This window comes from Pezoporus wallicus, unplaced genomic scaffold (assembly GCF_028554395.1).
Source record: "Pezoporus wallicus isolate ANWC-B61680 ecotype Strahan unplaced genomic scaffold, APGP_CSIRO_Pwel_v1 scaffold_8441, whole genome shotgun sequence".
Lineage (NCBI taxonomy): Eukaryota > Metazoa > Chordata > Aves > Psittaciformes > Psittacidae > Pezoporus > Pezoporus wallicus.
The window spans coordinates 18,824-46,507 of NW_026641359.1; the positions used below are offsets into that span (position 1 = coordinate 18,824).

Genomic DNA, 27,684 nt, shown 5'->3' on the forward strand with positions numbered 1-27,684 from the left:
AGGTACCCGGAGCACTTGGGATAAAGCACAGGGGGGAGAAAAAAATGGAGAAAAAGGCAGATTTTGGGCAGCGAACACCCAGCCCTTACCCCCCCCCAGGCAGGTTGGTGCATTTCCATGGGTATTTATCCTCCTGGGTGTCATTTCTCCTGCTTGGGCTCAAGCCACAGGCCCAAAGAGATGATTTCTCTCAAGGCAGAGGTTTGTGCGCATGTCCTAGACACATCCCTGCCTCTTCCACCTCGCATTGCCGAGGGTTTGGCTAAGCAGGGAGGTGGCTTTTGGAGAAACTGGGCTAGGGGAGCACAGAGGGAGAGGAGCAGGAGCAATGCTTCCTGCGAAACGAAGCCTGTTCCCACCCGGTCTGCGCCATTCCCTTGGCACAAATGAGTTTCTTACGAAAGCACACCAGAAATCAGCTCAACCGCTTGTCCCCGAGCACGGGGACGCCCATGGTCACACAGCCACAGGGTGCAAGGGGGTGGCAGAACCCCCCCCAGCACCTCCCACACCCGCAGGCATGTGGATGTGGGGCAATGGGGTGGCTGTTTCTGTCCTCTCCCCTTGTATTTGCCCCCTGTCCCATTACCCCCTGCTCGCACCGTCGTGGTGTTGCCAGCAGTAGTGCAAGGAGGGAAGACAAGAGGGAGAAGGGTTGAAGCTTTGAGGGGAGCTCATTTCTGTCAGGGCCAGGGTGAACCATTTCATGAACGTTAACCGACGGTGTCAGACGCTGCCTGGCGACAACACAAAAACCCCAGCCTCCAAACCGACACCAAAACCGAATCCTGACATAGCCTAGCAGAGAGGGAGAGGGCAGGGGGGGTGAGGAGGGGCAGAAAGGAAGGCTTCAAATGAGGTCGAAATCTAAAGAGCTAATGCTGGCGATAGGAGCTCTCCAGAAGTTAAAGCTGTTGAACTGCAGCAGACCGTCCTCTTCCTGGGAGATGTCCTGGCGGGCCTCATCCTGCTCGCCGACGAGCTTGCCCAGCCCTCCTTTGGGTTTGTAGAGGGCCACGTCACTGAGCCCCAGACCCTCCAGCTCCGCCACGTCCAGCTGTGGGATCGGCATCCTCCAGTAGATGAAGGAATCGTACTGGCTGCTGATGGTGTCCAGCATCTTCGGGCTGTGAGGGTGAAGGGGGCAAGGGGAGAGGAGGAGAAAAGCTCTACCAAAGCGGCCAAAACCCTCAAGTGTTGCCCATAGTGACCAAATCCCACAGGATACACCCGCAGAAAAATCAGTGGGGCAGGAGAGTGTGCTGTCGTGGAAGTTTGACTCCAGGTTGGGTCTGAATGCAGAGCTGAGCCCTGCCACTGGTCTTATCCATGGCCTTTCTCTAAGCTGCAGTTTGGAGGGGCGTGCAATGGGACCCGTGCTTCCGTGCCTCAGTTTCCCCATCCGCACAAAGGGGAGTGCGGGAAGGAAGACCAGGACGGGCTAGCCCCTGACACCCATCCCAGGCACCTTGATTCCTGTGCGGTGGCATTAGCAGGGAGCAGAGCCGGGCTGTCCCCTACACCCTTCCCTGCTGCGCATGATGAAACCCAAACGGTGCAGAAGGGTCTTGCACCCTGTGGGTCGAGCAGCAAGCGGGGTCCCTGTGCACCCCCACAGAGCCTATGCCCCACCCCTCCCTGGGTGGCATCGCATTGCCCCGAGGGACCGCAACCGAACCCTCTAGAAAGGGCTGGAAGAAGCATCATCTCGGTGTTGCCATCGCACCCACCCACCCCATGGGTGCCACCCTGCCCCTGTGCCGCAGAGCCCCCTCTGCATCCCCACCCCAACCCACCGGGAGCGGGGAGGGAGAGGGGGGAGAGCGGCAAGGGGATGCGGTCCCACTTCTCCCCCAGCATGGCTGGAGCTGAGTCACTGCAGCGCTGTCATTCATGGCTTGGCAGCGATCAACCGGTTGAAACAAGATGCCCCTCTTTGCCCACCGATTCCCCCTGCGGACGGGAGCGCTCCGGGATGATTCAGCCGTTCCCTCAATCACGCCCTCCCTCGCTCCCTGCCCTTGCGATGAGGGGTACCCGGCTGCTAAATTGAAGATTACCGATGGAACGCAGAGGCTGGGAAAGGCTCCTCCATCACTCCCCCCCCCGGGGAAACTGAGTCACAGGGCTTTGAAGCAGCCTCCTCCCCGGGGATACCTCCCTGGGGACCTTTCTGCATAACAGCAGAGGGATGTTGTGGACAATGGATTTTAAAGCCTCAAAGAGGGGGGAAAAGGGAGTTTAGGAACAAGAAATATCCAGAAAAGGCAATGGATGGGGGGGGACGGGGACGACACGACACGGACGACGACCAAAACCCTCTTATCTTGTGTGTCATCCCCAGTGAAGAGCATTTCCCCTGGGATCACTGTGGTCCATTCCTCCTATGGGGGCAAAACCACCTTTATCCACTTAATCCCCTCTGGCTGTGCTTATGCCTCCTCCCCCAAATAGATAAAGCTAATAAAACCCTGGGGTGCCAATGTCCCCTCTATACAAATCTCTTCCCCCAAAAAAGCATCCTCTTCCTTTTCGTCCCCCTTCCGCCTGCATCCCTCCTTACCTGCCGAGGATGGATGGGAGGATGGAGGGGTGGGCTCGCTGCTGGACCAGCTCTTTGTGCCGGGGAGCTGCAGGCGTCACCGCTTCCCTTTTGTCTGCTGCGTGTCTGGGTCTGCAATGCAGCCCCTCGATGAATTCCCCTCCGTTAGAGGGGGGGGAAGATGAGTCAGCGCCAGGGAGGGGCCGTGGATGCGCAGGAAGGGATCCCGTGTGCTGGAGCCCTCGAGGTGGGGATGCATTGAACCTGCAGCGTTCCCGAGCCGCTCCAGCTCAGGGTTTGGGGGGTGATGGACTCGTTTCAGCCTCCGAGGAGCTGGCAAATGTGAGGAAACGGGGTGCTGCGGCACCCCCAGACCTTGGGCTGCGCGAGGGCGCTTTGTGGGTCAAGTGCAAGGAGGTTTGGGGTAAAAAAACCCCACGGATAAGGGGGGGTTTGGGGGCTATTTTGTCAGCATTGCTCAGTCTGGAGGTGTTCGGTTCTGATGTCGTGCGTCAAAAATAGCTTGGCTTTGTGTCTGGAGCTCGGAATAGCAGGGAGACACCCAAAGCTGGAATCGCTTCCAGGGCTGGGATTAGGGCTGCTTTGAACCAAGGGGTGCAGCCTGCTCCAACCCACCCCACTACCATGCGCTTGGCTTCCAGTTGGGCTATTTCTGCCTCCTCCTCCTCCTCCTCCTCGTCCTGTCCCCACCACTGCTGTGGCCAAGAGGATCTCATGTCCTCTGCTCCTAAATAGCTCTGGTCTTCACTTGGCCCCACCAGCAACCGGCATGGGGGAAACGCAGACCGGGGGCCTGATGGAGGGTGCTTGAGCCAGGGCTTGAGCTCTGTGTTTCCAGGGATCCCCGAGTCCATGGGGCGCAGCGTGGCTGAGCACCTCCACAGTGAGCTGGATGTGACTCACCTGCTTGCCCAAGCCCTTGGCTTTGGGGTGTCACCTCCTGAACGGGGTAGCTGGCGCGTGACAACCCAAACCTGTGACGTCCCTCCCCTTGTGCCAAGCCCCATGGGGGAAGATGCGGGACGTGGTGATGTGGGGTCCCTCTGAAATCATTTTGCTGCGGTGGTTTTGGCACCTGGGGGCTCGCCGGGGGCTGCCCAGGCCCAGCACACACATTGCTGGGGGGGGGGGTGGTGTAAGGGGCACAGTGTCCTCTGGCAGCACAAGGACCCAAAAGGGCTCTTCAGCTGAACCGAGGTCTCAGACACTCGGGGTATCACCAGCCCGATGGCTTGGGACAGGCGGGGGACAGGGACCGGGCTGAATGGGGACAGGGACCAGGCTGAGTGGGGACAGAGATGGGGCTGAGTGGGGACAGGGATGGGGCTGAGTGGGGACAGAGATGGGGCTGAGTGGGGACAGGGACAGGGCTGAGTGGGGACAGAGATGGGGCTGAGTGCGGACAGAGATGGGGCTGAGTGGGGACAGGAACCGGGCTGAATGGGGACAGAGATGGGGCTGAATGGGGACAAAGATGGGGCTGAATGGGGACAGAGATGGGGCTGAGTGGGGACAGGGAAAGGGGGCTGAGTGGGGACAGGGATGGGGCTGAGTGGGGACAGAGATGGGGCTGAGTGGGGACAGAAATGGGGCTGAGTGGGGACAGGGACCAGGCTGAGTGGGGACAGAAATGGGGTTGAGTGGGGACAGAGATGGGGCTGAGTGGGGACAGGGACAGGGCTGAGTGGGGACAAAGATGGGTCTGAATGGGGACAGGGATGGGTCTGAATGGGGACAGAGATGGGGCTGAATGGGGACAGGGACCGGGCTGAACGGGGACAGAGATGGGTCTGAACGGGGACAGAGATGGGTCTGAATGGGGACAGAAATGGGTCTGAATGGGGACAGGGATGGGTCTGAATGGGGACAGGGATGGGGCTGAATGGGGACAGGGACCGGGCTGAATGGGGACAAAGATGGGGCTGAGTGGGGACAGGGTCAGGGCTGAGTGGGGACAGGGATGGGGCTGAGTGGGGACAGGGACCGGGCTGGGTGTGGACAGAGCCGCCCTGTTCCCCACTTCTGCAGTGGGAAGGGAGCCTCTGGGTCTCCCGCAGGCTTTTCCCTGCCTGGATCCCCGCGGACGCTCCGGAGGTCCCCGTGGGGGTCTCAGGTGTCCGTCCGGAGCCGCGGTGCCTCCGCGGCCGTGGCAGCACCGCTCTGGGCCCTGCACCGTGAAGGGAGCGGTGCGAGGCCGCTGGGTGCCGGCCGTGGGGAGGGAGGGGGTGCTCGGGGGGGGGGGTCCCCCCATTTTGGGTGCTTCGCTGAAGCTCAAACCCGGGTCCAAGCCCCCGGCATCGCTGCCCCCGGGCCCCCCCCACCCCAGCCCAGCCTCACCCCGGGGGTGCCTTTGGGAGCCGGGGGGGGACCCGCGGCCTCTCCGGCCCCTCCCGCCGGGCCGCGCTCCCTGCAGTGCCGGCTGCGTCCAGGGTGGGAGCTGTGCTCCGGGCCGGGCCGGGCCGAGCCGGGCGGCGGGGGAGCGCCGCGAACCCGCACCGAGAGCCCCGCACCGGGACCCCTCACCCTGCGTCGGGGCAGGTAACGGGGCCGCCACGGGCACGGGCACCGGGACCGGGGTCTCCCGACGGGAGGAGGGGGGGGGTTGGCCCCGCGGAACGGCCTCCGGAAGCGCCTCGGGGGAGGGCACCGGGCCGGGAGGGGCCCCCTTGAAGCGCAGCGGCGGAACCGGGGCCCTGCCGCGACCCCCGGGCGGGCCCGCACCGGCGCTTCCGGGCTCGCAGGCCCCGCCGGGTCCCCGCAGGCCCCCGGTGCTGGCAGCGGGGAGCGGCCGCTGCTGCCCCCGTTGAGCCGCCCCCAAGCCCGGGGGTCCCGGGGCCTCCTCCCGCTCGGCCCCCGCGCTCCTTGGGCTCGGGGTAAGGGGGGTCCGGGCCGGGTCCGCGGTGCCCGGAGCGGCCCTGGCCCAACGGGGAAGTCGTTGTGGGAGCGCCGGGCCCTGAGCGCCCTGGGCCGGGCCTCGCTCAGGGCAGGGGTGGGCGAGCGGTGGAGGGGGGGAGCTGGGCCCGGAGCGGCTGGGGGTGCCAAGGGGGGGGTTGGGGGGGTCTGGGGGTGCCATGGGGGGGGTTGGGGGGGGCTGGGGGTGCCATGGGGGGGTTGGGGGGGGCTGGGGGTGCCATGGGGGGGTTGGGGGTGCCATGGGGGGGGTTGGGGTCTGGGGAGAGTCGTAGCGTGGGGTTGGGGGGCAGTGGGTGCCATGGGGGGGTTGGGGGGCAGTGGGTGCCATGGGGTGGGGTTGGGGGGCTGAGGGGGGTCGTGGGGCCTTGAACCCCGTGGGGTTTCCATGGGTGCGAGGCTGAGCCTGGTCCCGAGGCCTCCCCGCCCCATTGAATCCGGCAGTGAGCGGAGGCCCTAAGGGAATGGGGCTGGGAAGGAGCCCCCAGCCCCGTGCCCATCCGTAGCCATGGCTGGGTTTAGCCCCCGACGTGCCCCAACCTGCCCGTGCTCGGTGGTGCTGAGCACTCAGCAGTGGGTGCTGAGCCGGGGCTCACCCCAGGGCCGGATCCTGCCTTTGGGCCTTGGCGAGGCTCTGAATGGGGCCAACGCTGGGGTGATGCAATCCTGCGGGCCCAGAGCACCCATCCGCACCCAAAGGGGTGCTGAGCACCCACCCCTCCCTTCCAGCACCCGGTGCCTGCAGGAAGGGCCGGATGGCAGCCATGGACTTTGGACCCATCCGGTGCCGGTGCCGGGCGGCAGAGGAAGGGGACGTTTCCTGTTTGCCGGCACCGGGAGCTGCCAAACGGGGCCGTGCCCCGGTTCCCCCCCGGTGCCATCGCGGTGCCTGCTCCGGGGCTGTGCTCCGGCCGCGGCGCCTTTCAGTGCCTCTCTTGGGGACACCCGTTTTGGGGTGACCCCCCCCTTCCCCATTGTCCACCCCCCTTTGGGTGCCCCAACCGGGGCCACGGGCACAGACCCCGGTGGTTCCCCCCACCCGGGAGAGCTCAGCTCCGTCCCCGTTTTGGCAAGGCCGGGGTCTTTATAGGTGCTGGGGTTTACCAGGGCCGCCCCATCCTGCCTCAGCATCCCCTCATCCCCAACCTGCGCCAGGGCCAGGGGCCGCATCCTGCCCTGGCCCCAGCCCCTGCGGTGATGGGCTCTGTTCCATCCGTGGTGCTCGGGGTGCATTCGGCTCTGCCATCCTTCCCTCCCCACCCCTGCAGCCGCCCGCACCGGGTCCATGGAGTGAGCCCGCGCCGGGCCCCCTGCACCACGGCGGCTGCCACCATGAGCGACTTCTGGCACAAGCTGGGCTGCTGCGTCCTGGAGAAGCCCCAGCCGGTGAGTGCCTGCAATGGGGCTGCTTGGGGGGGTGCTGGTGATGGAGGGGGGGGGGCTCACGGCCTTCATCCCCTTGCAGAAGAAGAGGAGGAGGCGAATCGAGCGCTCCATGATCGGGGAGCCCATGAACTTCGTGCACCTGACGCACATCGGCTCCGGAGACATGGCTGCGGGTGAAGGCCTGCCCATGGTAACCCTGCCCTCGGGCAGCAATGGGGCACTGGGGCCCATGGTTGGGGGCAGGAGGGTGGTGTTGGGGTGCTGGGGCCCATGGTTGGGTGCAGGGGGGTGGTGTTGGGGTGTTAGGGCCCATGGTTGGGGGCAGGGGGGTGGTGTTGGGGTGTTAGGGCCCATGGTTGGGTGCAGGGGGGTGGTGTCAGGGTGCTGGAGCCCATGGTTGGGTGCAGGGGGGTGCTATTGGGGTGTTAGGGCCCATGGTTGGGTGCAGGGTGGTGGTGTCGGGGTGCTGGGGCCCATGGTTGGGTGCAGGGTGGTGGTGTTGGGGTGCTGGGGCCCATGGTTGGGTGCAGGGTGGTGGTGTCGGGGTGCTGGGGCCCATGGTTGGGTGCAGGGTGGTGGTGTTGGGGTGCTGGAGCCCATGGTTGGGTGCAGGGTGGTGGTGTCGGGGTGCTGGGTCCCTTCACCCCCATCCCTTCACCCCCATTTCTTCACCCCATGTCTTCACCCCATCTCTTCACCCCATCTCTTCACCCCATCCCTTCACCCCATCCCTTCACCCCATCCCTTCACCCCATCTCTTCACCCCATCTCTTCACCCCCATCTCTTCACCCCATCTCTTCACCCCCATCTCCTCACCCCATCCCTTCACCCCATCCCTTCACCCCCATCTCTTCACCCCATCTCTTCACCTCCATCTCTTCACCCCCCATCATCTCCTTCACCCCATCCCTTCACCCCATCCCTTCACCCCATCCCTTCACCCCATCTCTTCACCCCCATCGCTTCACCCCCATCCCTTCACCCCATCCCTTCACCCCATCCCTTCACCCCATCTCTTCACCCCATCTCTTCACCCCATCCCTTCACCCCATCCCTTCACCCCATCTCTTCACCCCCATTGCACCCCTATTCCTTCCCCCCCCCTCCCTTCCCCCCCATCTCCTCACCCCCCTCCCTTTCCCCCCTCCCCACAGACCGGTGCTGTGCAGGAGATGAGGTCCAAGGGTGGATGGGAGCGGCAGTGGAGCGGCTCCCGGGTCTTGTAGCATGTGAGTACCGGTGGTGGGGGCCCTGAGCACCCAGCACCCCCCTCCCACCCCCCTGGACACACCATGGGGCGCTTCTGTAACCGCTCTTCTTGCCCTTTGCAGATTCCTGGGGTTTTCAGCCCAAACCTCTCCTGCCTGAACCCCAATGAGAGCAGAGGCCGCCCTCGAGTGCTTGCACCCTGCGGCGATTTATGCAGCGCAGCCCTCGCCCGCCTCCCGGTGCCTCCCTGCTTCCCGGCGGCGCCGGCCCCGCGATGCCTCGTGCCCCGGCAGCGCCGCAGCGGGCAGGACGCGGCTGCCTGCGGGATGTGCCAAACCCCGGGGCTCCAGCCCTGCCTCCGCGCCGGGCCCCGGTGCCTCGCTCCCGACGGGGATGGCGGCGGCGGCGCTGAGGCTCCTCGAACGGCGCGGGACAGCAAAACTGATGCCTGTGGCTTGAGCCTCCGGTGCCTCCGGTGCCTCCGGGGCAGCGTGTCCAGCACTGCCTCCTTTTTTAGGATAGAGAGGTCTTTTTTAAGCTCCCCCCACCCCCAACGCCATCCGGGCGGCCGCGGGGGCAGGACTGCAGCGCTCTCCTCTGGGATCACCGCCAGCGTCGCGCTGGCGCTGGCCGAGGCAGGACGGGGCCTGAGCCGTGGCGGTGCTCGGGCTCCTGACTTCGGGCTCGGGTGTACATAGTTCAACCAGCGCCAGGATCCCCGGTCCCGCAGCAGCCGCCGGGCGTCGCGGCCGAGGCGGTCACCGCGCTCCGTGCCGCGCCGCGATGCTCCCGTGAGGACCCGCGCTCTTCCCGGCCCCGTGGGGTGCGCGGTGCTGGTGGAACCAACCCGTCCTTGCAATAAACCCCTTGTGCTGGCCCAGGAGCACGCCTGCAGGTGCCCATGCTCCCTCCCTGCCCCGCGCTGCCAGGGAAGGCCCCACGCAGTGGGCACCGTGCTCCTGTCCACGGCCTTTATTCACCCATGGGTGCCGGTTGGGGCACACCGAGAGCCACTGATGCCGCTGCTTGTGTCTCTGGGGCTGCGTCCCCTTCTGCTGCCAGCCCAGCTTGGCGGAGGGAAGAGCATCCTTGGCTGGTACCGCGCAGGCAGCGCCCATCGTTCCCCCCCACACCGAGACCCAGAGGGTTTGGGGCAGGAGCCCAAGGCTCCCACCATGGGTGCTGAGCCCTGCGTTACCCCCCAGGCTCCACCGCGCCCTCATCCGTGCTCTCCTCCCCGTGTCCGTGCTCCAAAAGGCTCCCATTGACAGCGAGGTTTGCACCGCAGGAGAACAGGGATCCCCCTTGGGGCGAGCTGGGCCGTACCCACATTGCTTTCACGTCTCGGTGATGGGAGGGATTCAGCTCTCGGGCTCCCTGCCGTGGCCCTGCAGGATTAGGAGCAGGAGTTGGGTGTTTGCACTTCGGGATCTGGTTTCTGGGGTGCCCGAGAGGCCGAGGGTTCGGTGCCCAAGACCGGGCGGATCGCGGTGCTCACGGGAGCACTGGTGCCGGGGTTCGGTTCCATCGGGAGCGGGTTTGGGGATGTGTTCGTTCCTGCCCTGGCTCCTCTCGTGGTGCTTTGCCGAGCGCCCGTGGCTGGAAGGGGACGGCCACGTGCGACACTGAGGCAGCGGGGAAGCGGTGGGTTTGTGAAGGGAGTTCAGAACGCCATGGGGCAGGAATTCCTTCAGACTGATCGGTGGGGAAGAGGAAGGGCAGCAGCCAGCTTCCGGAGGAGGAGGAAGCGGAGGTGACTGTGGCAGGGCCAGCGGAACAGAACACAGCCGTGTTCCCACAGGAGAGCCCTGAACAGCAGCCGGGACGCCGCTAACGCAGAGACCCTCGTGTCCTCCCCCAAGAAACGTGCACCTTGCTCTCCCCTATCCATCCCATCCTATCCTATCCCATCCTATCCTATCCCGTCCTATTCCTTCCCATCCTATCCCATCCTATTCCTTCACATCCCATCCCATCCTATCCCATCCCATCCTATCCCATTCCATCCTATCCCATCCTATCCTATCCCGTCCTATTCCTTCCCATCCTATTCCTTCGCATCCCATCCCATCCTATCCTATCCCATCCTATTCCTTCCCATCCTATCCCATCCCATCCCATCCTATCCCATCCTATTCCTTCCCATCCTATCCTATCCTACCCTATCCTATCCCATCCCACCCTATCCCATTCTATCCCATCCCATCCTATCCCGTCCCACCCTATCCCATCCATATCCTATCCCATCCCATCCTACCCTATTCTATCCCATCCCATCCTATCCCATCCTATCCTATCCCATCCTATTCCTTCCCATCCTATCCTATCCCATCCTATCTCATTCCATCCTATCCTATCCCATCCTATTCCATCCCATCCCATCCTATTCCTTCCTATCCTATCCTATCCCATCCCATCCTATCCTATCCTACCCTATCCTACCCCATCCCACCCTATCCCATTCTATCCCATCCCATCCTATCCCATCCCACCCTATCCCATTCTATCCCATTCTATCCCATCCCATCCTATCCCGTCCCACCCTATTCATCCCTGGTGTCCCCGCATGGGCCCCGGCGGCTCCGGCTCCATCCCGGCTCCCACCAGCACCGCTCCTCTCTGCCCCTTCAACCGGTCTCTATGGGTCCCTGCGCGTTCCTTTGGGTCTCTGTGGTTCACGCAGGGGGCCTTTAGGGTCTGGGGAGTCAGTTGTGGGTCCCTGGGGGACACTTATGGGTCCCCAAGTGTCACTTATGGGTTTGGGGGGAAACGTTTATGTGTCCCAGGGCTCAGTTATGGGTCCCCCAGAGGCCATTTGTGTGTCTGGAGGGGTCACTTATGGGTCTGGGGCTCAGTTATGGGTCCCAGGAGTCAGTCCTGGGTGTGTAGGTGGCACCTGCGGGTCTCTTGGCCTCCACCTTGGTGTCCTCCACGATGCCCTCGCTGCTGGTGTCCAGCTCGGCATCTCCTGGTGTCCCCACATGGCCTCATCCCTCAACCAAATCAGACCTCCAAGTGCCATCCCATCATGCCTTGCTCCCAGCCCCACGCCCGCCCCACAGCTGCCCATTGACACCTCTCCAGCCCCCAAGGCTGCTTCAGGTCATGTTGGGTCAATGTTGGGTCAACGTTGGGTCAACATTGGGTCAATGTTGGGTCACTTAGTGACATCATCAGGCCCTGCCTTGGGCAGGGAGGGCTGGTGCTGAGGTCAGAGGTCACGTGGGGTCATGGGGTCACATGGTCTTGGTGGTGGGGTCACTCCTCATCGTGCAGCTTCTAGGGTAGGACAGGAGATGGAGCACGGTTATGGGCAGAGCCATGGGGCAGAGCCATGGGGCAGGGTGGTGGTGGAGGAGGACCCACCTTGGTGCTGATGTCCCGGCTCTTGGCCTTCAGCTTGTTGACCTGGGACTCAGCCATGTCGGCGCGCTCCTCAGCTTCATCCAATTCATGCTGCACCTTCCGGAACTTGGTCAGGTTGGTGTTGGCTTGTTCCTCCTGCAGGGGGTGACTTTCTGCTCCATCTGTCCATTGTCCATCATCCACCCATCCATCATCCATCCATCATCCATTCATCATCCATCCATCCATCCATCCATCATCCATCCATCCATCCATCCATCCATCCATCCATCCATCCATCATCCATCCATCCATCATCCATCCATCCATCCATCATCCATTATCCATCCATCCATCCATGCATCCATCATCCATTCATCATCCATCCATCATCCATCCATCCATCATCCATCCATCATCCATCCATCCATCCATCCATCCATCCATCCATCATCCATCCATCATCCATCATCATCCATCATCCATCCATCCATCCATCCATCATCCATCATCATCCATCATCCATCCATCATCCATCCATCCATCATCCATCCATCATCCATCATCCATCCATCCATCCATCCATCCATCCATCCATCCATCCATCCATCATCCATCCATCCATCATCCATCCATCCATCCATCCATCCATCCATCCATCCATCCATCCATCCATCATCCATCCATCCATCCATCATCCATCCATCATCCATCCATCCATCATCCATCCATCCATCCATCCATCCATCCATCCATCATCCATCCATCCATCATCCATCCATCCATCCATCCATCCATCCATCCATCCATCCATCATCCATCCATCCATCATCCATCCATCATCCATCCATCCATCATCCATCCATCCATCATCCATCCATCCATCATCCATCATCATCCATCCATCCATCCATCCATCCATCCATCCATCCATCCATCCATCCATCATCCATCCATCCATCATCCATCATTCATCCATCCATCATCCATCCATCCATCATCCATCCATCCATCCATCCATCCATCATCCATCCATCCATCATCCATCCATCATCCATCCATCCATCATCCATCCATCCATCCATCCATCCATCCATCCATCCATCCATCCATCCATCATCCATCCATCCATCATCAGCCACCATCCATCCATCCATCCATCCATCCATCCATCCATCCATCCATCATCCATCCAACCATCCATCCATCCATCCATCATCCATCCATCCATCATCCATCCATCCATCCATCATCCATCCATCCATCCATCCATCCATCCATCCATCCATCCATCCATCCATCCATCCAACCATCCATCCATCCATCATCCATCCAACCATCCATCCATCCATCCATCCATCATCCATCCATCATCCATCCATCCATCCATCCATCCATCATCCATCCATCATCCATCCATCCATCCATCCATCCATCCATCCATCCATCCATCCATCCATCCATCCATCCATCATCCATCCATCCATCAGTGCAGCGACCGAATCGGTCATCAGCCATCGTCGAGCGTCCATCATCAATCCATCATCCATCCATCCATCCATCCATCATCAATCCATCATCCATCCATCATCCATCCATCCATCCATCCATCATCCATCCATCCATCCATCCATCCATCCATCCATCCATCATCCATCCATCCATCCATCCATCCATCATCCATCCATCCATCCATCCAACATCCAACCATCCATCCATCATCCATCCATCCATCCATCCATCCATCCATCCATCCATCATCCATCCATCCATCCAACCAAACATCAACCATCAACAATCCATCCATCCATCAACAATCCATCATCCATCATCCATCATCATCCATCCATCATCCATTATCCATCATCCATCCATCATCCATTATCCATCCATCCATCCATCATCCATCCATCCATCATCCATCCATCCATCCATCCATCATCCATCCATCCATCCATCATCCATCCATCCATCCATCCATCCATCCATCCATCCATCCATCCATCATCCATCCATCATCCATCCATCCATCCATCATCCATCCATCCATCCATCCATCCATCATCCATCCATCCATCCATCCATCCATCCATCCATCCATCATCCATCCATCCATCATCCATCCATCATCCATCCATCCATCCATCCATCCATCCATCCATCCATCCATCCATCCATCATCCATCCATCCATCCATCCATCCATCCATCATCCATCCACCCATTCATCATCCATCATCCATCCATCCATCCATCCATCCATCCATCATCCATCCACCCATTCATCATCCATCATCCATCCATCCATCCATCCATCATCCATCCATCCATCCATCCATCCATCCATCCATCCATCATCCATCCATCCATCATCCATCCATCCATCATCCATCCATCCATCCATCCATCCATCCATCCATCATCCATCCATCCATCCATCCATCCATCCATCCATCCACCCCTCCATCCACCCAGACTTCTCCTCCCCCATCCCACCCCCCATTGTCCCTTCACCCACCGCCTCCTCCGCCTGCCTCTTGTAGGCCTTGACTTTCATCTGCAGCTTGTCCACCAGGTCCTGCAGCCGCAGGAGGTTCTTCTTGTCCTCCTCCGTCTGCAGACAGAGGACACAGACGGCGCTGGAGATGAGGCCTCACCACGCCTGGACACCTCCAAGGCAGGTATTGGTCGAGCTCTACCACGACCACCAGGTCAACCCCGTTGTAGCTCCGTGAGCCGCGGGTGACGTCCCTGTGGCCGCGGGGAGCCCCCCGAGGTGCCCTCACCTGGTAGCTGAGCTCCTTGACGCGCCGCTCGGACTTGCGCAGGCCTTTGACGCTCTCGGCGTTGCGCTTCTGCTCGGCCTCCAGCTCCGTCTCCAGGTCCCGCACGCGCGTCTCCAGCTTCTGGAGCTGCTTCTTCCCCCCCTTGAGAGCCAACTGCTCGGCCTCGTCCAAGCGCAGCTGCAGGTCCTTGATGGTCTGCTCCATGTTCTTCTTCATCCGCTCCAGGTGAGCGCTGGTGTCCTGCTCCTTCTTCAGCTCCTCCGCCATCATGGCTGCCTGCGGGAAGAGGAGGGTCACGCCGTGATCTCCTTCACCGCGGCGCCGGACGAGCGGTGCTCTGCTCACGTCAGTGATGGCTTTCTTGGCCTTCTCCTCGGCGTTGCGGCACTCCTGGATGGCCTCTTCCACCTCGGTCTGCAGCTGGGAGATGTCCCCTTCCATCTTCTTCTTCTGGTTGATGAGGCTGGTGTTCTGCAAGGTGGAGGAGAAGACCTCAGGAGGGGGGGGACCGGCAGACTTGGAGCATGGGAGACGGACGTCTTGGAAGCTTGGGAGATGCCCGCTTGGTTTCTGCATGGCTGGAGGTGCCCTCTCGGAGGCTGAGGAGGTCTCACCTGCGAGTGGAGGAGCTGCACCCTCTCGGTGGCCTCGATCAGCTCCTGCTCGGCCAACTTGCGGGTCCTCTCGGTCTGCTCCACCACCGCCCGCACCTCCTCCAGCTCGGCCTGCAGGAGGTTGTTCCTCCTCTCCACCATGGCCATGTTCTCCTTCAGGTCCTCGTTGATCCGCCCCACATCATCCAGCTGGAGTTGGGTGTCCTGCAAAGCACCACGGGATGGGGCACAGTGGGGAGAGGATGGGGATGCCCACCCATCACCACCATAATGGTCCCGGAGGTGGGGATGGGATGAAGAACCCTTGAGGACCATATGGGTGGAGACACCGGGGGCTACCCCAGAAGAGTGGAAGAACTTCTGGAGACCATCCCAACCTCCTCCATCTTCTCCTGCTGGGAGCCCCATCCACCACCACCATACCTTGAGGTAACCCTGCAAGGTCTTGACTTGCTTCTGGGCCTCAGCAGCCGCGCGGTTGGCGTGTCCCAGCTGGATCTCCATCTCATTGAGGTCACCTTCCATCTTCTTTTTCAACCTCAAGGCCTCGTTGCGGCTCCGGGTCTCAGCGTCCAAGGAGGTCTGGAGGGAGTCCACCACCCGCAGGTGGTTGCGCTTGGCCTGCTCCATCTCCTCGTCCTTCTCGGCCAACTTGCGCTCGTGGTCCACCTTGACCTGGTTGAACTCCAGCTGGGCCCTCAGGATCTTCCCTTCTTCATGCTCCAGCGAGGCCTGGTGGGAGGGATGGAGAAGACCTTGATGAGCATGGGGACAGAAGGGTGCAGGACCCCCATGGGGCCGGGCTCACCTCCGCCTCCTCCAGCGCCGCCTGGAGCTCCAGCTTCTCAGCGTCCAGTTGCTTGCGGACCTTCTCCAGCTCATGGATGCTCTTGTGGCTGGAGCCCAGCTGCTCCGTCAGGTCCGAGATCTCCTCTGAAGAGGGTGGAGGACCCATCACAGCACATGGACAACGGTGGGGAAGCACCAGGTGGGTGCGAGGACCCCAAGGTCTCACCTTGAAGGTTTTTGTTCTCCCTCTTGAAGGTCTCCAGGTGCTCCAGGGCCTCCTCATAGGCATTCCTTAGCTTGAAGAGCTCCGTGCTGAGGGCTCGGGCCTCCTTCTGCGAGGCCTCCAGCTCAGCCTGAGCCTCCTCCACCTTCTGCTTCCACTCAGCCAGCACCTGTGGGCACCACCAGGGCATGGGCACCGCGGGAGAAGCTCCTCGTGCTCCTGCTCCTCCTCATCCTCTACATCTCCTCCTCCATGTGCTGCTCCTCCTCCTCCTCCTTCTCTTCCTCCAAGTTCTCATTCCACTTCTCATCTTCCTCCTCCTCCTTCTCCTTCACCTCCCTCCTCTACATCCTCCTGCTCCTTCTCTCCTTCTCCTCTTTCATGTTCTTCTGTCTCTCCTCCTTCTCCTCATCTTACTCCTCCTCTATGTCTCTTCCTTCTCTTTCTTCCCATCCTTGTTCACCTCCTCCAGCTCTTCCTCCACGTCTCTTCCTCTTCCAAGTCCTCATCTTTCTCTTCCATTTCCATCTCCTTCTCTTCCTCCTCCATCTCCATGTCTCCTCCTTCTCCTCCTCCTCCCTCTCATTCTCTTCTTCCTTCTCTTCTTCCTCATCCTCCTCCACATCTCCTCCACCATTTCCTCCTCCTTCTACTTCTCTTCTTTCTCCTCCACCTCTTCCTCTTCCACACCCTTCTCCTCCTCCTCCTCCACCCCCTCAAGCCCCCGTTGTGCCCCCAACCTTATCAAAGTTCCTCTGCTTCTTGTCCAGGGCGGCCGCTGCCGCGTTCGACCGCTCCAGGTCCACCAGCAGGTCCTCGATCTCGTTCTGCAGCCGGTGCTTGGTCTTCTCCAAGGAGGAGCACTTGGCGTTAACGGCCTCCACCGCCTCCTCGGCCTCCTGCAGCCGCTGCGCCAGCTTCTTCCTGCCCAGGGCCACCAGGAGATGCAGTTGTGGCCACCTCAAACCTTCTCCCACTCACAGGTTGGCCAAGGCTCAACTCTTCACCTCCAGGTCCTGCAACCTCCTCCAGATCCTTCTAGACCAATCCCATCTCCTCTAGAAGAACCCAATATTCTCTAGATCTTCTGTAGGCCAACCCGACCTTCCTTGGACCTTCTCCAGACCAGCCCAACCTCTCCTAGACCTTTCCTAGACCAACCCAAGGTTCCTTAGCCCTTCTCTAGACAAATCCCATCCCCTCTAGAACTTCTGGAGACCAACACCCAACCTGTTCTAGACCAATCCAACTTCCTCCAGGCCTTCTCTAGACCGATCCCACCTCCTCTAGGCCTTTCTTAGACCTTCTGCAGGCCAACCTAACCTCCAGGTCCTCCAACCTTCTCCCGAAGGCCCTCAGGATGGCCTGAAGACCTCATGGTGTCTCCCCACTGCTGTCCCCATCCATAAGGTGATGTCTCCTCACTTGGCCTCCTCCAGCTCCTCGGTGCGCTGGATGGCGTCTGTCTCATACTTGGTCCTCCACTGGGCCACCTCGGAGTTGGCCTTGGAGAGGGCGCGTTGGAGCTCGGCCTTGGCCTCGGTCTCCTCCTCGTACTGCTCCCGCAGGAGGTCACAGTCGTGCCGGGCCGACTGCAGGGCGTGCGCCAGCGCGTTCTTGGCCTGGGGGCAAGAAGAACAAAAGGGGGCACCATTGGGTCAAGGTCAAGGTGACCCCTCCTGGGCGGCTCCAGCTTGGCAAGAAATGGGCTTCATCAGCCCAGCCCAACCAGAACTTCTGGAGACCAACCCAAGCTCCTCCTGACCTTCTCTAGGCCAACCCATCTCCCTCCAGGCCAACTCGACCTTCTCCAGACCTTCCTTATTCCAACCTAGCCTTCTCCAGACCTTCGTTATTCCAACCCAACCTCCTCTAGACCTTCCTTATTCCAACCCAACTCCTCTAGACCTTCTGTAGACCCAACCAAACCTCTGAAGCTTCTCTAGACCAACCCAACCTTCTCTAGGCCTTTAAGCACAACCCCGCCTCCTCTAGACCAACCCAACCTTGCGTAGACCTTTCTTAGACCCAACCCAACCTTCTTTAAACCTCTTCTAGACCAACCCAACCTCCTCTAGACCTTCTCCTGATCAACCCAATCTTCCTTAGATCTTTAGGATGAGATAGGACCATTGGCTTCCCATCAGCTTGCACTCCCTTGAGGTCCTCCAGCCCATCACCACTGCTGTTCCTCAGCCCAAACCTTCTCTTGGCCATCCCATCCCCACCTCCCTCCCCACCCAACAGTGTTCAGGCCAGCCCAGTTGTTCTTCTCCATGGTTGATCCCACCCAACGGCCCATAGAGCAACCCAACCCATTCACTGCTGGATGGAGGGACCCCAAATCCACCACGGTCAGGTGGAACTACCTTTAGTGTGGAACCTCCATGAGTTGGAAGCACCCTCAGATGGGACCTCCATAAAGTGGAACTTTATGGAACTGGACCAACTTTCAGATGGAACCACCCAACCCAACCAGCCTGAATGTAATTCCTCTTGGGTTCTACCACCATAAGGCTGAAGGAGACCAGGTCTCGTGTCCTCTCTTGGAGACCCCTGGTCTTCCCAACCCTCCAAACTCACCTTCACCTCCTCCTCCAGCTGCCTCTTCAGGTCCTCCAGCTGCTGGGTGTACGACTGCTTGCCCCTGGTCAGCTGGGAGATGAGGGCCTCCTTTTCGTCCAGCTGCCGGCTTAGCTCTCCTGGGGAGGTCCATAGGGCATGAGGGGTGAAGAAGTGGGGCAGGGGGGTAAAGATCTGGGGCAGGAAGGTGAAGATGTGGGGCAGGAGGTCCCACCGTTCTCAGTCTGGAGCTTTGCCCGTTGGGTGGTGGTGTCATTGAGGACCCGTTGGGTTTCCTCCAGCTTGGCGCGGTGCTCGGCTGCCTGGTCCTCCATGGTGCGGGAGACCTTCTCCATGGCCACCTTTGAGGAGGGCAAAGGCGTGAAGCAAGAGCCTGGTGCCCACCGTGGGGCTGTGGCGTCCACCTCAACCTCCTCCTACCTTGGCTTTGAGCAGCTGCTCCATGTTGGAGCTGAGGTCATCCAGCTCCAGCTTGAGCTCGCTCTTCTCTTTCTCCAGCTTCTGCTTGACCCGCTGCAGGTTGTCCAGCTGCTCGGCCAGCTCGGCCACGCCGTCGGCGTGTTTCTTGCGCAGGGCGGCCGCGGTGGCCTCGTGCTGCAGCGTCGCCTCCTCCAGGTCCCGCCGCATCTTCTGGAACTCGGCCTCTCGCTTCTTGTTGAGCTCCAGCTGCACCGAGGTGGCTCCTCCGGCCTCCTCCAGGCGCTCGCTGAGCTCCTCCAGCTCCCGCGACAGCTCCGAGCGGAGCTTCTCCACCTTGGCCCTGCCCGTCCGCTCGGCCTCCAGCTCCTCCTCCAGCTCCTCGATGCGCGCCTGGGGCCACCGAGGGGAGGGCAGGGTTAGAGGTGGCTTCACCCATTGCTTCTGCTCAGCCAACCGGCTGCAGGGCCTCCAACCCAACTCAACCAACTTCAACTCAACTCAACAGAAGGAGACGGACACACTTCAACTCAACTCAACTCAACACAAGGAGATGGAGACCCTTCCACTGAACTCAACACAAGGAGATGGAGACCCTTCAATTCAACTCAACAACACAAGGAGATGGAGACCCTTCAACTCAACTCAACACAAGGAGATGGAGACCCTTCAACTCAACTCAACTCAACACAAGGAGATGGAGACCCTTCAACTCAACTCAACACAAGGAGATGGAGACCCTTCAACTCAACTCAACACAAGGAGATGGAGACCCTTCAACTCAACACAAGGAGATGGAGACCCTTCAATTCAACTCAACAACACAAGGAGATGGAGACCCTTCAACTCAACACAAGGAGATGGAGACCCTTCAACTCAACTCAACACAAGGAGATGGAGACCCTTCAATTCAACTCAACTCAAGCAGATGGAGACTCTTCTGCTCAATCCAACTCAAGGAGGTGGAGGCTCTTCAACCCAACTCATCTCAACCCAGCCCTACCAGCTGGAGACCCTTCAACCCAACCCCCTGGGTCCCTCACCTGCAGCTCCTTCAGCTTCTTCTGGAGCTGCAGGGCCAGCGCCTGCTCGTCCTCCATCTTGCTGTTCTGCTGGTGGATCTCAAAGTCCTTCCTGTGGAACCCAGTGGTGGGGGGACACTGAGGACCCTGCCCGTGTCCCCCACACGTGCTGGGCCCACACAAAGGAGGTCCCGCCTCACTTCTTCAGTTTCTCCTCCAGCTGCTGTTTGTCGTTCTCCAGGTCCATGATGTTCTCCTGGGTCAGCTTCAAGTCACCTTCCAGCTTCCTCTTGGCACGTTCCAGGTCCATCCGGATCTTCTTCTCCTGCTCCAAGGAGCCTTCAAGCTGTGAGGAATGGGGAGAAACCTCAGGTTGTCCCCACCAACCAAGGTTGTCCTCCTCATCAAGGAGGTCCTCAGATGGTGGCCCTGGTCCCTGCTCACGTCATCTGCCTGCTGTTCCAGCTTGACTTTGGCCTTGGTCAAGGTGTTGACTTTGTCTTCCTCGGCTTGCAGGTCATCCAGTGCTTGCTGGTGAGCTTCTTGCAGGGCCTTCTTCTCCTTGGTCAGCTTGGTGATGGTCTCATCCAAGCTGGCCATCTCCTCAGTGAGGTTCTTGACCTGGAGAAGGAGAACATCAGGCAGCCACCGTTACAGGGTTGGGGCTTCTCAGCCAGACTTGGATCTTCTCAACCCAATCCATCCACCCTTGGGTCTCCTCAACCAAACCCAATGGGCCTTGGGTCTTCTGAACTCAACCAGACTTTGGCCTCCTCAACCCAATCGAGCTTGGGTCTCCTCAACCCCATCCAGGCTGAGGCCTCACCTTGTTCTCAGTGGCATGTTTCTCCTTCTCCACCTTGGCCAATGTCAACTCCAGGTCATCGATGTCCTTCTTCAGCTCGGAGCATTCGTCTTCGAGCTTCCTCTTCTTGGCCGTGAGCTCAGCGTTCATCTCCTCCTCCTCCTCCAGCCGCTCCGTCAGCTCCTTCACCTTGGCCTCCAGCTGGATCTTGTTCTTGATCAACTGGTCACAACGCTCCTCGGCATCTGTCAGGTTGTCCTGCTCCTGTGGTGGGGCGGGGGGTGATGACGGGAGGTCCCATGGGGGGTGGTGACCCCTCCTAGAGGTGCTTTTGGGGCTCATCTCACTCACAGCCTGCACTTGGAGCTGGAGGTCGTTCTTCTCCTGCAGCATGGAGACCATCTTCTCCTCCAGCTCCTTCCGCCGCGCTTCTGACTTCTCCAGGGCTTCCTTCAGCCGCCCAAACTCCTCCTTCATGGTCTGGGGGAGGCCCAAAGGTCCCTCCATGAGTGTCCCCACATCCTCCTCCTCAGCCTTCATCCCATCCCCGACCCACCTGCATCTCCTTCTCCGTCTCAGCGCTCTGCAGCAAGGGCTTGATCTTGAAGTAGAGCTTCATCCACGGCCAGTTCTTCACCCCCATGAAGGCCCGGATGTTCCATTGGATCACCAACAGCGCGTCCCTGGATTGGCCACGGTGAGGTGTCCATCACCAGGAGCGGGCCCACCCCCATGCCCCACAGCTCCACCACCCCACCTGCGCTCCAGGATCTTCTTGAACTCGAGGCGCATGAGCTGTCCCCGGGCTTGCGCTTGGATGCGGGTGATGATGCGGGAGAGGCGCTCGTCCCGCATCTCCTCCAGCTGCCCCAGCAGCCCAGCCTTGAAGAAGACCTTGGTGGAGAGATGAAGACATCGGCTTGCTTGGGGGATGAAGAACACACTTCGGTGGTGAGATGGAGCCCAGGGAGCTCCAATGGGCAGGGGACCATGTGGCGGGTAGAATAGTGAGGTCTAGATGACCTCCTGGGTGGTGGCACCATGGGGACCATCACCCTTAGGCCCTCACCTTGGTGTGGCCAAATTTATACTGGCTGTGGTCGATGTCGATGGAGCCCAAGAGCTTCTCAGCACCTTTCCTGCTGTCAATGAACTGGCCTTCAGGGATGGCCGCCGGGTTCAAGATGCGATACCTGGTGGCCACAGAAGATGAGGACAACCCAAGCTCAGCCCCCTATGGCTTTGTACACCTCATCCCACCATCTTCTGGGTTCCTACCGTTGACGGAAGTCCCCGTAGAGGATGCGGTTGGGGAAGCCCTTGCGGCAGATGCGGATGCCTTCCAAGACCCCGTTGCAGCGGAGCTGGTGCATCACCAAGGGGTTGTCCATCACCCCTGGGGAGGAGGAGGGGGAGAAGGGGGCGTGGTCAGCTTCAAGCCCTGCCCCTCCCCATCACAAGGACATCACCCCCTTCTCCTCACCTGGCTCCTTCCGCTCATTGGGGATGAGGCATCGGACGAAGTGGGGGTGGGTGGTCTTGAGGTTGGTCATCAGCTTGTTGAGGTTCTCCTGCGGGTGGAGAAGAGGGTTGGCCAAGGGGGAGGAGCTATGGGGCAGGGGGTGGAGCCACATGGGTCCCATACCCGGTGCAGAGCAGACACGGTCTGGAAGGAGGAACCTTTCTTCTTGGCTCCTTTGCCCTTCCCTCCATCACCACCTGGAGATAAAAGATGATTCCATGGAAAATTGCCTTCTCCATCCCCCCACCCATCACCCACTACCCAACCACCCACCAGGGTCTGCCCCAGCGTAGTTGGAGAAGAGGCTGGCCAAGAGCTTGAGGCCTGACTTTTGGTAGAGCCCCACCACCGTCTCGTTGAGAGGGTCCTTGTTCTTCTCCAACCAGCCAATGATGTTGTAGTCCACGGTGCCAGCGTAGTGGACCAAGGAGAAGTGGGCTTCTGTCTTGCCTTTGACGTTCCGGGGCTTCCCAAAGTTGGACGACTTGCCCAAGTGGTTGTCGTAGAGTTTGGCCTTGAAGGTCATGTCCGAAGCCTTGGGGAACATGCACTCCTCCTCCAAGATGGACATGATCCCCATGGGCTGGCAAGGAGAAGACCTGCTTGGTCATGGTGGACACCAAGCAGGACCTAAAGTGCTTCTCCAGCCACCCTGGGGGCAGTGGTACCTTCTCGATGAGGTCAATGCAGGCCTGGAGGTCCATGCCGAAGTCGATGAACTCCCACTCAATGCCCTCCTTCTTGTACTCCTCCTGCTCCAGCACGAACATGTGGTGGTTGAAGAACTGCTGCAGCTTCTCGTTGGTGAAGTTGATGCAGAGCTGCTCGAAGCTGTTGAACTGGGGGAGGAGAGTCAATGGAGAGTCAATGTGGTCAACTGAAGACCCAATGGGGTCAACTGAAGACCTAATGGGGTCAACAGTGTCAACTCAGTGACCAATGGGGTCAACTGAAGACCCAATGGCGTCAATGGGGTCAACTCAACACCCAGGGGAGTCAACAGGATGCCCAGTGGGGTCAACGGGGTCAACTGGAGACCCAGAGGGCTCAACCCAACACTCAAGGGGCTGAAGGCTCACGTCGAAGATCTCGAAGCCGGCGATGTCCAGGACGCCGATGAAGTACTGCCGCGGCTGCTTGGTCTCCAGCGAGTTGTTGATCCTCACCACCATCCAGTTGAACATCTTCTCATAGACCGCCTTGGCCAGGGCTCCGATGGAGTAGTAGACCTGGAAGAAGGACACCCTGGTGGGCTCTGTGCTGCTGGAGGAGGTGGCTTTGGAAGTGTCCTCCTCACCTGCTGCACGTTCTGCCCCTTGGTGACGTACTCATTGCCAACCTTGACCCGAGGGTGGCACAAGCCCTTGAGAAGATCGGCCGAGTTGAGGCCCATCAGATAAGCTGACTTGTCGGCATCTAAGGAGAAGACAAGGTCAACCTGGAAGACCTCGAGGGGGTTCCTCATCCTGATTGGTCACCCTTAGGTGGAACCCACCTTCGGTGCCGTCCGGCTCGGCCTGCTCCTCCCGCTGCTTCTGCTTGAACTTCATGTTGCCGAAGTGCATGATGGCCCCCGTCAGCTTATAGACACCGGCCTTCTCCTCGTTGGTGAAGCCCAGGACATCAAAAGCACTCTGGAAGGGGAAGGGACAGGCTGAAGGGTGTCTCCCATTGGGGCCAACCAGCCCTTGGAGCATCTGTGGGCTGCTCCTTCCATTTGAGCAGAGTTACGGACTTCTCCAGCCATCTGAGGGCTCTCATCCATCCATGGACTCATCCATTCATCCAAGGACTCATCCATGGTCTCCTCCATCCATCCAAGGACTTCTCCAACCAACCACAGACTCACCCATCCATCCACAGACCACTCATCCATCCGTAGACCACCCATCCATCCATAGACCACTCATCCATCCGTAGACCACCCATCCATCCAAAGACCACTCATCCATCTGTAGACCACCCATCCATCCATAGACCACCCATCCATCTGTAGACCATCCATCCATCCGTAGACAACCCATCCATCCATGGACTCCTCCTTCCATGGTCCCCTCCATCCATCCCAGGTCTCCACCCCCCCATCCCTCCACCATGAGATGTCTCACATCGGTGGCCAACAGCTCCTCAGCGTCATCGATGGAGGCCACGGTCACCTCTCCTTGGGAGACGTAACTGTAGTCGTAAGGGTTGGTGGTGATCAGAAGCATCTCTGGGATGGAGACAACCAACGTTTGCACCAGCCCCATGAACTCGAGATACCACCATAGGGTCACCATAAGTCCAAGGTGTCCCCAGGCTCACCCAGAAGCTCCGGCTTCTTGTTGGAGAGGATCTGGTAGAAGATGTGGTAGTTCCTCTCAGCCTTCAGCTGGAAGATGACGCGGGACTTCTCCAGGAGGTCTGGGGCAGGGGGAGGAGAGAGAAGGTGGGTGGTGGGACAAGGAGGTGGAGATGGATGGAGACATGGATGGAGGTGAGGATGGAGGTGGGGATGGGATGGGGACGGAGATGGAGGGTCAGGTGGATGGAGGCATGAGAAGATGGATGGTGGGATGAGGAGACGGAGGGTCAGATGGATGAGAAGATGGTTGGATGGATGAAGAGATGGACAGAGACACTAGATGGATGGAGACATGGATGAGGAGATGGGGATGGAGGTGGATATAGATGGGGACATGGATGAGGAGATGGGGATGGAGATGGATATAGATGGAGACATGACAAGATGGAGGTGGAGGGTCAGATGGATGGATGAAGAGATGAAGGAGGACACCAGGAGATGGAGGAGGACACAAAGGAGTTGAAGGACACAAGGAGATGGAGGTGAAGGAGATGGAAGTGAAGGAGATGGAGGTGAAGGACATGGAGGTGAAGGAGATGGAAGTGAAGGAGGTGGAGGGGGACACGGGGCCATGGAGGAGGACACCAGGAGATGGACCCCACCACGCACAGGTCTCAATGTCCGCCGACGCCAACTTCCCGGTGGCCCCGAAGTGGATCCGGATGAACTTTCCCTGGGGAAGAAGCTTCTCCTTGAGGCCCTGCCCCTGCTCCAACCCCCAAACCCCCCCCCAACCCCCCCCGGCCACTCACGAAGCGCGAGGAGTTGTCGTTGCGAACGGTCTTGGCGTTGCCAAAGGCCTCCAGCGCCGGGTTGGCCTGGATGATCTGGTCCTCCAGGGTGCCCTATGGGGCAGGACAGCGTCCAAAGGGGTCTGACACCACCCCACGGGTGACACCCCCCCCCCCATGGCCTGAGGCCCCACCTTGCTGCTGTTGGTTGCCTCCTTCTTGCGGTCGCCGATGGCAGCGATGCTGGCGAAGTACTGGATGACCCTCTTGGTGTTGACCGTCTTCCCCGCGCCGGATTCTCCGCTGAGGGCAACGGAGGGGACGGTGAGGAACGTTCTTCCCCATTGGACCTCGGGGGGGGGGGGGTGGGGGCGTGGCCTTACGTGATGAGGATGGATTGGTTCTCGCGGTCTGGTGGAGAAGAGAAGGGGGGGGTGATGGATGAGGTTCTTCAACCTCCACCACGGGGAGGTGTTTATGGGCTCAGTTGGGTCCCATCACCCGCTTATGGGGCTGGACCCACATGGGGCGAGGGGCACACAGGTGATTTGGGGTCTCCAAGGGAGGGGCTCACCTGTCAGCATGTACTGGTAGGCGTTGTCAGAGATGGAGAAGATGTGGGGGGGAGCTTCGCTCCGCTTCTTGCCCCGGTAGGCGGCCACCACCTCGGCGTTGTAGACGGGCAACCACTTGTAGGGGTTGACGGTCACGCAGAAGAGCCCGGAGTAGGTCTGGGGGTGGGAGAAAGGGGGGTCAGGGGCACCCAGCGGGAGGGGACGCCCGGGCTCTGGGTGCCCCACGGCCCCATGGAGGTGCTGCTCACGTAGATCATCCAGGCCGCGTAGCGCTCCTTGAGGTTGAAGAGGACGGCGGGCTCGTGCAGGAAGGTCAGCATGGCCATGTCCTCCATCTTGTCGAACTTGGGGGGGTTCTGGGGGTGGACGTCGGCCTCCTTCACGGTCACCGTCTGGAGAGGGGGGGTGGGAGGGGGGTTATGGGGTGTCTCATGGGGTGAGGGGGTCTCCAGTGGGTTGGGGGATGTCCATTGGGTTGGGGGGATCTTCAGTGGGTTGGGGGATCTTCACTGGGTTGGGGGGGTTTTCATTGGGTTGGGGGGGTCTTCATTGGGTGGGGGGGATCTTCAATGGGTTGGGGGGGTCTTCAATGGGTTGGGGGATCTTCAATGGGTTGGGGGGGTCTTCAATGGGTTGGGGGGGTCTTCATTGGGTTGGGGGGATCCTCAATGGGTTGGGGGGGGGTCTTCAATGGGTTGGGGGGGTCTTCAATGGGTTGGGGGATCTTCAATGGGTTGGGGGGGTCTTCAATGGGTTGGGGGATCTTCAATGGGTTGGGGGGTCCTCAATGGGTTGGGGGGGTCTTCATTGGGTTGGGGGGGGTCTTCAATGGGTGGGGGGATCTTCAATAGGTTGGGGGATCTTCAATGGTTTGGGGGGTCCTCATTGGGTTGGGGGGTCCTCATTGGGTTGGGGGGTCTTCAATGGGTTGGGGGGTCCTCATTGGGTTGGGGGGATCTTCATTGGGTTGGGGGGGTCTTCAATGGGTTGGGGGGGTCCTCATTGGGTCAAGGGGTGTCGTCATGGGTTGGGCGTGGGTTATTGGCGGGATGGGGGGGTCCAATGGGATGGGGAGGCCTCCATGACCCTGAGGGGGTCCCCATGGGCTGGGGCTCTCCCACCCATTAGGGGGCACCCCCATGATTGAAGAGCCCCCCCCGGTCCAGCTGCCCCATCTCCCCCCTTTGAACCCCCAAACCTTCAGGCCCCCCCCCCCATAGCCCCACCCCCTTTGACTCCCCTTTGGCCCCGCCCCCTTTGGCCCCGCCCACCTCCCCGAGCTCCGTGGTGACGGTGACGTCAGCGCCGCGCCGCTCCGTGATTCGCCCGCGCACGAACTCGTGGTGGGGGTGGGGCACGAAGCACTCGGCGCGCGGCTCGAAGGGGCGGGTCTGGGCCGCCACGCGCTCCGCCTCCGAGGGGCGCAGGAAGGGGGCGGCCGCCCCCAGCGCCGCCAGCACCGCCTCGGCCATCCTGACCCATAGCGACCGCGGTCAGTGTGGGGCTGACCCATAGCAATGGGGCCAGAGCCACATCCTGACCCATAGCGACCATGGTCAGTGTGGGGCTGACCCATAGCGATGGGGCCAGAGCCACATCCTGACCCATAGCGGCCATAGTCAGTGTGGGGCTGACCCATAGCGATGGGGCCAGAGCCACATCCTGACCCATAGCGACCATGGTCAGTGTGGGGCTGACCCATAGCGATGGGGCCAGAGCCACATCCTGACCCATAGCGACCATGGTCAGTGTGGGGCTGACCCATAGAGCTGAGCCATATCCTGACCCATAGCGACCGCGGTCAGTGTGGGGCTGACCCATAGCGATGGAGCCAGAGCCACATCCTGACCCATAGCGACC

General features: G+C 60.3%; 4 protein-coding genes across 4 annotated transcripts in view; 1 reads left to right on the forward strand and 3 right to left on the reverse strand.

Annotated features, from left to right (window-relative positions):
* Nucleotides 1-733: 733 nt before the first annotated feature.
* On the reverse strand, nt 734-2,687 carry MLLT11 (MLLT11 transcription factor 7 cofactor). The gene is made up of 2 exons (XM_057423180.1): nt 2,564-2,687; nt 734-1,127 (listed from the first exon to the last, which is right to left on the reverse strand). Exon 2 carries the CDS (start codon nt 1,118-1,120, stop codon nt 851-853), a length of 270 nt encoding a protein of 89 aa, XP_057279163.1. The 5' UTR covers nt 1,121-1,127; nt 2,564-2,687; the 3' UTR covers nt 734-850.
* A 4,107-nt stretch (nt 2,688-6,794) lies between these two features.
* Nucleotides 6,795-8,100, forward strand: CDC42SE1 (CDC42 small effector 1). Its single transcript, XM_057423282.1, has 3 exons — nt 6,795-6,859; nt 6,939-7,049; nt 8,015-8,100. The coding sequence occupies exons 1-3, from the start codon at nt 6,806-6,808 to the stop codon at nt 8,084-8,086; spliced, it is 237 nt and encodes a 78-aa protein (XP_057279265.1). The 5' UTR covers nt 6,795-6,805; the 3' UTR covers nt 8,087-8,100.
* Nucleotides 8,101-11,155: 3,055 nt separating this feature from the next.
* On the reverse strand, nt 11,156-27,296 carry LOC130606769 (myosin-6). Its single transcript, XM_057423289.1, has 39 exons — nt 27,096-27,296; nt 26,073-26,216; nt 25,824-25,980; nt 25,633-25,660; nt 25,444-25,552; nt 25,271-25,363; nt 25,128-25,191; nt 24,479-24,577; nt 24,283-24,386; nt 23,670-23,808; nt 23,472-23,590; nt 23,254-23,403; nt 22,843-23,013; nt 22,448-22,757; nt 22,298-22,371; nt 22,136-22,223; nt 21,931-22,048; nt 21,722-21,845; nt 21,410-21,546; nt 21,209-21,335; nt 21,004-21,132; nt 20,674-20,916; nt 20,292-20,468; nt 20,048-20,193; nt 19,869-19,959; nt 18,829-19,218; nt 18,623-18,749; nt 18,409-18,527; nt 17,251-17,447; nt 16,566-16,749; nt 15,829-15,994; nt 15,622-15,746; nt 15,237-15,545; nt 14,814-15,017; nt 14,545-14,670; nt 14,200-14,475; nt 13,932-14,027; nt 11,436-11,570; nt 11,156-11,348 (listed from the first exon to the last, which is right to left on the reverse strand). Exons 1-39 carry the CDS (start codon nt 27,294-27,296, stop codon nt 11,328-11,330), a joined length of 5,817 nt encoding a protein of 1,938 aa, XP_057279272.1. The 3' UTR covers nt 11,156-11,327.
* S100A11 (S100 calcium binding protein A11) overlaps nt 15,135-27,684 on the reverse strand; it is a 112,820-nt gene continuing 100,270 nt past the window's right edge. The window contains exon 4 of the mRNA XM_057423295.1: nt 15,135-15,144. The gene's annotated coding sequence lies outside the window, so the exon portion shown is untranslated. The remainder of the gene's footprint in view (nt 15,145-27,684) is intronic.

Excerpts from the sequence above, each read along its gene's own strand:
- LOC130606769 (XM_057423289.1), bottom strand. The coding sequence starts at position 27,296 with ATGGCCGAGGCGGTGCTGGCGGCGCTGGGGGCGGCCGCCCCCTTCCTG. Across the intron at positions 25,981-26,072 it reads ACGCGGCCTGGATGATCTAC|ACCTACTCCGGGCTCTTCTG; the intron begins GTGAGCAGCACC and ends TCCCACCCCCAG. Across the intron at positions 14,476-14,544 it reads CCAAGAAAGCCATCACTGAC|GCAGCCATGATGGCGGAGGA; the intron begins GTGAGCAGAGCA and ends CTCTTCCCGCAG.
- CDC42SE1 (XM_057423282.1), top strand. The coding sequence starts at position 6,806 with ATGAGCGACTTCTGGCACAAGCTGGGCTGCTGCGTCCTGGAGAAGCCC. Across the intron at positions 6,860-6,938 it reads TCCTGGAGAAGCCCCAGCCG|AAGAAGAGGAGGAGGCGAAT; the intron begins GTGAGTGCCTGC and ends ATCCCCTTGCAG. Across the intron at positions 7,050-8,014 it reads CGGGTGAAGGCCTGCCCATG|ACCGGTGCTGTGCAGGAGAT; the intron begins GTAACCCTGCCC and ends CCCTCCCCACAG.
- MLLT11 (XM_057423180.1), bottom strand. The coding sequence starts at position 1,120 with ATGCTGGACACCATCAGCAGCCAGTACGATTCCTTCATCTACTGGAGG.